Source organism: Populus euphratica, unplaced genomic scaffold (assembly GCF_000495115.2).
Source record: "Populus euphratica unplaced genomic scaffold, PopEup_1.0 scaffold275.1, whole genome shotgun sequence".
Lineage (NCBI taxonomy): Eukaryota > Viridiplantae > Streptophyta > Magnoliopsida > Malpighiales > Salicaceae > Populus > Populus euphratica.
Window position 1 is genome coordinate 211,643 of NW_011500157.1, and position 10,807 is coordinate 222,449.

Genomic DNA, 10,807 nt, shown 5'->3' on the forward strand with positions numbered 1-10,807 from the left:
AAAAATTTTATTTTTATTTTAAATTAATATTTTTTTATATTTTTAAATAATTTTAATATGCTGATGTTTAAAATAAATTTTTAAAAATAAAAAAAATATTGTTTTAATATATTTTTAAAGAAAAAATATTTTAAAAATTAATTATAATAATCTTCTCAAATATCTTTTTTAGTGGTTACGCATAATTTGACTTCTTAATAAAAATTTATCGCATTGAGACATTTTTTTTTTAAGAGGGAGTGAACGACCTCTTTTTTTTTTTTAATTATAAAAGAAAAAAATACATAAACAACATATCATCTATAATTATAAAAAAAAAATACATAAACAACATATCATCTATTTTATAAAATATAATATTGTTCCCATCATAAACCCGTGACCTTTAACTATTTAAAAGCATGTGATAGCTAATTAAGTTACAAAATAAAAACGTTATTAAATAAGTAAAAACCAGTCCCACCTTATTTAGTTGTTTTGTTAATATTATAGTAGTATTTAATCACTAGAAATTGACTTTAAACCAACCAAGACACCTCATGTTAAATATAACAATCTTCTGGTTTCAGTGTGAATGTATCCATTTTTTTCTTTTTTTTGCTCATAGGTTATTTCTCGGCTAATTTCTTTTAGTATTGCCCTTCATTTTTCCATCTCTAAGGGAAAGTTTGAGTCTCGGAATCATATATAATAAATCTTAATTGGCATCCAATGCCCTTGTAAGAAGGCAATTTAATTTAACCCTAAATCGTTGGATATCAAATGGATTTAAATTGGTATTTTTTTATAATTATTTTATCATATATATTAATAATAATATATGAATATTGTCCTAAAACCATCTTTAATATATATATATATATATTTGAATGGATAGAATATAAATATAATAAAGGCTCAATTCATGAATACCCTTGCCATCCGCGGCCACAAGGAGAGGCAACTAACACAAGTTCGTGTTGGGCTTTCTAATTTGAGACCTCTACATTGGACTAGCTAGAAACCGAATCAGTGGGAAAAGGCCCATATGGCCCATAACCGTGTTGAAGTCTTCTCGCCGTCAGTCTCCCCAAACGAAAACCCTAGCTGAGCATGTTATAAAGTCCTAATGAAACCTAACAACACAGCCGTTCTCATTTTCGAGAGTGAAAGATAGAGAGCAAGTAAAGATGCAGATCTTTGTGAAAACCCTAACGGGTAAGACCATTACCCTCGAGGTTGAGAGCAGCGATACCATCGATAATGTCAAGGCCAAAATTCAAGACAAGGAAGGTACATCTTACCCCCTCCCCCCTTATAATCTCCTACTCTTTCAAAACTGTAAATGTAAAAATGTAAGTTTTTTTTGTTGGAAAAGGGATTCCACCGGACCAGCAAAGGTTGATTTTTGCTGGAAAGCAGCTGGAAGATGGCAGAACTTTGGCTGATTACAATATTCAAAAAGGTTGCTTTCTCTTTTTTTGAATTGATTGTTAGTCTGATTTGTGAAGTTGGCTTTTTCATGAAATGATAATTAATTTATTTTGGTTTGTGTTTTCATTCAGAATCAACGCTTCATTTAGTGTTGAGGCTTAGAGGAGGAATTATCGAGCCTTCTTTGATGGCCTTGGCGCGCAAATACAATCAAGAGAAGATGATTTGCCGCAAGTACGCTGTTTGATTTTTTCCCATTAGGTTTAATGTCTTGGTTTATGCTTCTTTTGCAAAGTGTTATCTGACTGTTTTTGCATCATAATTTTCTTTAATCTTAAAATATAAGCAATGAAAGAGATAAGAGCCCTTTTAATATTTAGTTTAGCTTCTAATCACAGTATGATTGCAAAATATGAATTCAGTATGTCTAAGATGTGCTTGTGATGTTTGAATGTTTGGGATTAAAAATGTGTGTTTGTGTGTCTTGCTTGTTTTGAGGTATTGTTACTTCTATGGGACTTAACTTAGCCTGTACTGCTGTTAAGAGTGCTTTAGAGGTTATATAAGTTCCCGATATTGATTTCCATTCTTCAACTTTATCAGCTGGTATTGATATACGGCCAGTTGATTTTCATGGTTGGTACATTCTGTTCTTCTGTGTAGATTAAATATTTTGTTTTTCTTTTATATCTATGTTTTTCTTTTTATGGGATAATGCAATTTCTGTATACTTCTCTAAATGTGTTGTTATGATACTGTGAAAATGGAACTCATATCATATATTTGTTTCTGGAGAAAATAGCTATATTTTTTATTCTGAACTTGTTTTCATAGTCACACCACGACTTGTTTGAAAGGCAGATTGCTTCTTTTGTATTCCATTAATCATAATCATTTCTCTTTTTGGTGATAAGCATGTTTTTAACTCTAATTGCCAAATTCAGCTATATTGTTTATTATTTGTTTTGTTTAGCTGGTGTCATTAGAGGGACCTAGTTGAACTCTCTTTTACCGTGTCATGTTTAGTAGATAGCATCATAGTCCTGATATTGATTTCCTTTTCCATTTTATATTCCTGATCAACTGGGTCATTTACCTGCAGTTGTTGGGTGGCTCATAATTTTATATATGTACATGTATATTGTATCATATACCGGTGCACAAGGGAGGGAGATTGACCTGTGTACTGTCATGGACAGTTATCTAATTCAATTTTCTTCCTCTAATTCTGTGGTCTTCAATTTCATTTTTTGCTTCATTTTCAAAACCTCTCAGTCATCACATATGCTGTCATGATGAGATGAAAAAGTATAGTTCTGAACTCGCATGTTTGAGCTTATCATATGGGTAAAAATGAAATGCCTTAAGAGAGCTGTCACTTGTCTGTTGTGTTTTGAAATTCCAAACTGAGCGCTGCAACTGAAATGCTTTTTGAATTTGGATGAAATTTTCTTTGCCTGCTATTGTTGCCTCTCTTTTCCGTTCTTATATGGGGTATGATATGGACTTGTTTGTATCTGCTCAATTTGTTCTCAGAACAGATTAATGTTAAATTAGCTGTATTAGGTGCGCCAGTGGTGGTGTGCATGCTAATTCATCCTTTTTTTCACCAGGTGCTATGCCCGTCTGCATCCCAGGGCTGTCAACTGTAGGAAGAAGAAGTGCGGTCATAGCAATCAGGTGTTTTTTATGTTAAATTTAGCCTATGTTTTTGTTTTATTTTCCACCATGTAGAATCTCATGTTCTGGAAACCCTGTGTTTCTACTTGCTGCAGTTGAGGCCCAAGAAGAAGATCAAGTAAAGGATCATTACTGCATTCCTGCCTGAGATGAATTCGAGAGTGAGATTTTGGACTTGTTTTTGTCATTGTTGTGGAATCTGGATTTACGAAGACAACCTGTGATTAATCTACATGAATATTAATAAGATTTTGCTGTCTTTATTTTGATATTTGCAATATATTCTGTTTTCTGATTTTTCCCTGTTCTTAATCTTATGTGGTGTTTTATGTGATTGTGATCTATATTTTATGTGATTTTCCCTTCTCTCTCGAAACACATGTTATTAAGCAAACCATTTCCAAGTACTTTTATTTTTAACTGCATATTTGGTGTATGCTATAGATCTTAAACTGTTACTGAGTGTAAAAAAAATGATGCATGGACGAGAATAGAACAGAACCTCGAGATTACGAGCCTTACGAGCTGCCTTACCCCACATGAAGAAGCGGGAACTACTAACAAGTGGACCAACAAAAAATGAATGCGTCCCTCTACAAATTCTATTCAAATATAATAATATACTAGATTACTGCACAGGGCTAAATTAAATTTTAAATTTTTCTATCATTCAAAAATATTATAATCTTGAATGTAACCTCTATGAGATTTCTTGTTATACTAGTATTTTTTTTTCATTTAAAGTTTGTATCCATGCATTTCATATTTGCAAAAAGTTCTTGAAATTGAATACAATATCATCACCCATGCACAATGAATCGATATAGTATAATCATATCATAATATATGAACATCTTATGGCCACTGAGAATGAGTTGAATACGATGGTTCTATTTCTTAATCTTTCTAGCTTACTACAATAGAAGTAATAGGTTGGAAGGACATCGGTTGATTTCTTCAAAATGGCAAAATTGATGTTAATAAGATTACATGTATGAAATAATTATTTTTTGCAATTCCTATCATTTAATTGGAGCTCGTCATTATAAAGAATCAATCTAGAGAAAATTTTGTAACTTCAATGACTATGAGATCAATGCTTTATTGCATCGAGAAAGCCTCCCATCGAAGATAAATGAATAAAAAAAGGGTTGTAGAAAGCTTTTTATTTCTCTATCATTATAGACAATACTTTCTATATTAATTTCTATTTATTATATATTATTTTTATGCATAGGTTTTTCTCAAGAAAAACTTGAGAAAATATATTTTTTTGTGAAAAATAAAGTATTTTATAGAAGTCTTTACTAATGGTTATTAGGATAGTCTATGTTCTCTGCTTATTGATAATGACCATCATTGATAAAGAGTATCCTATAGCCTTAATAAGCCTTAATAAGAGGGGTAGGGTTAAAGGTTTATCTAATATATGAGAATATTATATTATTTGAAGAACCATAAATTAGAAAGAATCTTTTGGAATGTTTGTAACGAAATTTTTTGGAAAATTAATTATAGAAAAGTACAATAGAAATAAATACCATAAAATATAAATAATTAGTCAAACTAAACAAAAACATTCAATTAAAAATAGGGATAAAACTAAAAAAAATAATAGATAAAGAGCTCCAACATAAAAATTTTCATTTGTATATAAATATATGTCATACCATCACTAATAAGCACCATAATATAAGATATTCACTAGGTCAAGAGTACCCCATTAAATAGAAGCTTATGTGGCCATTGACCAAAATAAGGATTTGAAATTGCATATGCAATGGATTAATGGTATAATTCCCCACTATGTTTTTTTTTTTGGATTGATATAAGGATCATATGTTATGTTATTATATCTAAAGATCACAACAAGCAATTGGTTTTGATCATCATTGTAGACCTACTTGGTTAGTGAGAATATACTTATAAAAATTGAATTCTTTGTGATGAGATAAATGAATGCAAAATGTGAAAAAAAAAACCAATGTTTTCCTAAAAAAATATAAATTTCTCATGGAAAAAATATATGGGTTTGATGTGCTTTATCTTTTGCAAATAGTACATCATTCAATTCCGGTTGAAACATATGGTTATCCAAGAAAAAGAATGCCATCAATTTTTTTCTTATTGTATTAGATCATTTATATACATATAGATACAAATATCATCTGCCAAACCTTAAACTTCATCTATAAATTTTCTATTTTATAATAATCAAAGCTCAAAGATCTATAAATTAGAAAATATATAAGTATTTTCTATTTTCAATAAAATTTATGAAGATTTACTTTTTTTTATATACAAAAAAGTACTTCCTCTAATTTACTAATTTTGGGGATGATATTGACTTTTTGTATTTGAAAAAAAAGAAGCATTTGAACCATAGGTATTCTTTTAGAATAATCTAGGCTAATGAAGCATAAGAATCTTATTGGAAAAAGGACTCAAAAGAAACTTCAATATTCATTATTTAGACTGTATTCATAATTTATTCATACTCGAATCTTTTCTTGGTATGTGAAAGATGTTATATTGTAAATATTATTTTTATATCTTCAGTGAATAGCTATCCTAGATATTACCCATATACTAGGAGAGTTTATAAATAAGTACAAATCTTTGATCTCACTTTGCATGATAAGATTTACTATAAAAACAATAAATTGATTTAAAATCTCATTATCAATATTTTAACCTAAAAAAATAATTTATTTTATAAAGCTAGTTAATTGGGATCAAATTATATCCCTTAAGAATTGTACATGTATATTTTTACGCATATGGTTTATCAATAATCACGAGAAAAAAAAGAAGAAAACCCTTTATTTTTTATAGCGAGTCCTTTCTTCTCGATCTTCATTCTTAATGAATAAAGCCTAAGGAGTTTGCGATTAACATTAACTCTTAATTTTGATCGGTGCTACTTCCATTCTTTGGGATGCGATTAAAGATCAAGCTGAATTCAAAAAGTGGTTTGAAAAAAAAAGAAATAAAAAAAATAAAAGGTTGCATGAATTTTATAAATTCATAAAAGCTTTATGGATAAGAGTTATTTAATAGAAATTAAAATAGTTTGATGATTTAATAATATTATTATTTTAATTGGGAGCTTATAGTTATTCACCTAAAAAAGATATGAATATCCAATCCATGGTATTAAGTTGAGATATGCAAAAATAAAATAAAATAAAATAATATTTTTAAAATCCCACTCTATATAGATAAGAGTCCTAGCTTCTAGCTTTGATGATTGCTATTAAAAAAAAAATATAATATTAACTTTACTAAATATTACAAAAATCCATTGTTCCCTTTAGTTACACATTTGGATTAAAGATTGATCAAAAAATAATTTTCACTCACTACATAAAGATATAGGTTAGATTTAAAAGTCTAAAATCTATCCTCTACAATAGCTTTATCAAAGTTATCTACAAAATAAAAGGATTGTTTAGAAACACTATATATGATTTTATATTTCAATGTTTTTTTTAAATATAGCGAATCAATATATTAAATAATCAATTACACTAAACTAAATTAAATTTTGTAGTTTTTTCTTCTATAATACGTCAACATAATATAAGCACGCAAGGGTTCTCAATAATCATTTTTTTTTTGTAAGAGCTAGTAAAAAAGAAAAAAGAAAAGAAGAAGAAGAAGATTTTTCATTTGTAAAAGTTTGGAGAATGGAAGCTAAACATGGTTAATAAATTAGAAATCATAAAAAAATTAGAAATTATAAAAACATCAAAACATGAAATAAAACATCCAATGTAAAGACAATTGTCAATTCTAATTATTAAATAACAATATCAATCCCAAAGGTTTTTACTTTCAAAACTCTCTAAAATCGCGCACTTATGGTAAAGTATCAGACCTGCATGAATCCTAATTTAACTTTTAATACAAGATCATTTAAATCTTTTTTTTTGATATTGAGGTAAGTCAATTCTTGAAAAGATTCAAGAATTTTTGTTATTGAGGTAAGTCAATTCTTGAGAAATATTGACTATTAAAAAATAAAATCTCCATAATTTAGGAATTTATATATACAATAATTGTTGTAATTCCACCATATACAGGATAACCTTAATTCTAGCATAACATCAATTTATTTTCTAGAATAGCACTTTGATGTAGCTATATATGTATGTATATTTATATATTGAATAATTAATTTAGAGTCTCTAATTTTGCTTGGTATTAAAGCACCTCATGGTGGCTCTTTTTTTTCACTGTAATATTTGTTTTTTCTCTTTGTGATTGAAAAATATTTTTTCTTTCTCTTATTTCAACATGGACAATGATTATGAGTCTTTTCAAAACCCCTTCACTGAGACATCTAATTTTCTTTTTATACGCTCTTCAAAAATAAAAAAAATAAAAGGCTATATAAATTTTATAAATTCATAAAAGCTTTATGGATAAGAGTTATTTAATAGAAATTAAAATAGTTTTGATGATTTAATAATAATATTATTTTAATTGGGAGCTCATAGTTATTCACCTGAAAAAGATATATATATCTAATCCATGGTATTAAGTTGAAATATGTAAAAATAAAATAAAATTACATTTTTAAAATCCCACTCTATATAGATAAGAGTCCTAGCTTCTAGCTTTGATAATTATTATTACAAAAATATAATATTAACTCTACTAAATATTACAAAAATCCATTGTTTCCTGTAGTTACCCATTTGGATTAAAGATTGATCAAAAAATAATTTTTACTCACTAAATAAAGATATAGGTTAGATTTAAAAGTGTAAAACCAATCCTTTACAATAGCTTTATCAAAGTTGTCTGCAAAATAAAAGGATTGTTTAGAAAGATTATCTATAATTTTATATGTCAATGTTTTTTTTCCTTGTATTTCAAAATATAGCAAGCCAATATATTAAATAATCAATTACACTAAACTAAATTAAATTTTGTATTTTTTTCTTCTATAATACCTCTACATGATATAAGCATGCAAGAGTTCTCAATAATCATTTTCTTTTTTGGTAAGATCTAGTAAAAAAACAAAAAAAAGAAAGATTTTTTATTTGTAAAAGTTTGGAGAATGGAAGCTAAATGTGGTTAATAAATTAAAAATCATAAAAACATCAAAACATGAAATAAAATATCCAATGTAAAGATAATTTTCAATTCTAATTATTAAATAACAATATCTACCCCAAAGATTTTTACTTTCAAAACTCTCTAAAATCATACTCATGGTAACGTTTTAGACCACGTGAGTCCTTTGTAATTATTATGTCACATTTCTTTTGCTAATTTAACTCTTAATATAGAATCATTCAAATCTTTCTCTCTCTCTCTCTATATATATATATATTATTGAGATAAGTCAATTCTTGAAAAGATTCAAGAATTTTGGTTCTAAAAATGCATGAGAAATGTTGACCAAGTACAATAATATAAGGAAATTAAATGAAGTGCAATGGATACAAAGTATAAAAAGTTTATAACTTCTGCTTAAGATCAACTCCTAAAATATAGAATATTCTTTTAAAGCATACGACTTTCTAAATATAAATGATAATATTTATATAAATAAATATTTAAATTCTCTTGATTCCTGTCTAAATGAAAAATTTCTAAAATAGATCTATTTATAATATTTTTTGAAAGTGAAAATGGAACTCATTCTTTGTTTTTGCCTTTCCATTTATTCAAATTTCTTTCATTTAGTGATTTTTCTCAATATTCCTTTGAGACTTGAACTAACTATTTTTTAATATCTAATATAATATATGAAAGGATTCTTGAGCAAGTATAGGTTGTCTAAAATATTATTAGTAAATACTTCTACAAGGTATTATATTTTTTTTTATAGAAATATCTAAGAAAATATTAATAAAAATAAAAATATTTATTACAAAGAAAAATAAAAATAAAAATTATTTATATACATGAAAATTACATAGGAATAAGTAGGATTGAGTTATTTTTTGCAGTTAGTCACAACATCACATTGTTCAAATAACTATCATTCTCAAAATAACTCAAAATAATGATTAGGGTTTTTTAGCTCTTTTTCTTCTTCTTTTTATTATTATTATTATTATTCATTAAGTGGACTCTCCCTTCTTAACTCTTTACATGAACATTCATCACAAGCATCTTCATGCTCCAAACATTAAAGAGAAAATAGAATTCATTCTTTGTTTTTTACTCTCCCTTCGTTTAGATATCTTCTATTTCATGCTTTTTTTTAATATTCCTATGAAACTTATTTTGAATCTTTTTATATCTAACACGATGTGTGAAGGGATCCTGACAAGTATAGATCATCTAAAAACTTACTAGTAAATACCTCTATAAAATATTATCTTTTATTTGTAGAAATATATTTTTCATGAAAGACATGAGAATATTTATTGAAAATAAAATGAATATTATTTATACACCTAAGAATTACACAGGAACAAGAAGGGTTGGATTATTCTTTATGGAGTACTACAAAATTTTAACACCATAGTGTTCAATTAATGAGTTCTAGCTTCGATGGTCATTATTAAAAAAAAAAATCAATCCTACCATTAATTATTTGATTTATTAACTACTCTATTTATGAATATCATAGTTATAGAAACAAAATACTTGTATTTCCTACTAAGATATGATTTGTAACTTGCTATCCTCTTAACAAGCAAACAAATTTACCTTCATGAATAGGGTATGGAGTTAGGGTGCTCATATATGGTGACTAAATAAAATCATATTTAACTGGGCTCTGCATCTTTAATATGCAACATATATAATTAATATATGGAAATAGCTAGATGAAGAAGTTATGGTGCTCGTCCATGGGGATTTGATGACTAACTAAGGTGTTCTTGGATCTTAGGGAGTGTGAACAAACATTCTTATATTGTTAGGGGTGTGATCCCAAGTGATCACAATGACAATATATCAAAGTAGATAACATTAAACAATGAAATCAAAGCCATCCAAGTCATACACTCTTATAATCCACCTTTTTTCCCTTAAGGATAACTCACTCCAATTATTCATGTCAAGTAAATAATATATTTTTTCAGTTGAAGTAAATAATATATTTTTTCAGTTGAAGGAAAATATATAAATGCTTGTTTTATTCTTTTCAATCATTTATATTTTTAATAATTAAATACTATTCTTACTCCCCTTTCACCAGGATTCGTAGGTAAATATATATTTTTTTTAATGTAATTAGTAGTCACCCATTTAGATTATAGATTGACTAAAAATTAATTTTAATCACTACTTAAAAATTTAGGTTTGATATAAAAGTATAAAGTATATCACTCACAATAGACATCAATGTTGAGTGCCAAATTTCTATAATTTAATGTGCTAAAGATTCGTTCCTATGTTTCAAAAGGTGTTCATAAATTCTCACTCCCAAAATGTACAAGCACAAATTTTTTTGATTTTTCTTGATTTCCATCTAAATAAAAACATTTATGAAATAGATTTATTTTATAAGATCTCTTGATAATGAAAACATATTTAATTCTTTGTTTTCTCCTCTTTATTTTTTCATATCTCTTCCATTTCACAATATTTTCAATATTCTTTTGAGACTTGAACTGATTTTTTTTTTTAATATCTAACATAATACAAGAAAGGATCCTTGAGAAAGTATAAGTTGCTTCATAGAAATATGTTTGTTCAAGAAATATCAAAGAAAATATATATATTAATTGAAAATTAAAAA

At 27.0% G+C, this 10,807-nt stretch overlaps 1 protein-coding gene across 1 annotated transcript; it reads left to right on the top strand.

Moving 5' to 3' along the window:
• Positions 1–1,091: 1,091 nt before the first annotated feature.
• Positions 1,092–3,393, top strand: UBQ1 (ubiquitin extension protein 1). Its single transcript, XM_011006403.1, has 5 exons — positions 1,092–1,272; positions 1,358–1,444; positions 1,545–1,647; positions 3,027–3,093; positions 3,189–3,393. Exons 1-5 carry the CDS (start codon positions 1,170–1,172, stop codon positions 3,213–3,215), a joined length of 387 nt encoding a protein of 128 aa, XP_011004705.1. The 5' UTR covers positions 1,092–1,169; the 3' UTR covers positions 3,216–3,393.
• The last annotated feature ends 7,414 nt before the right edge of the window (positions 3,394–10,807 follow it).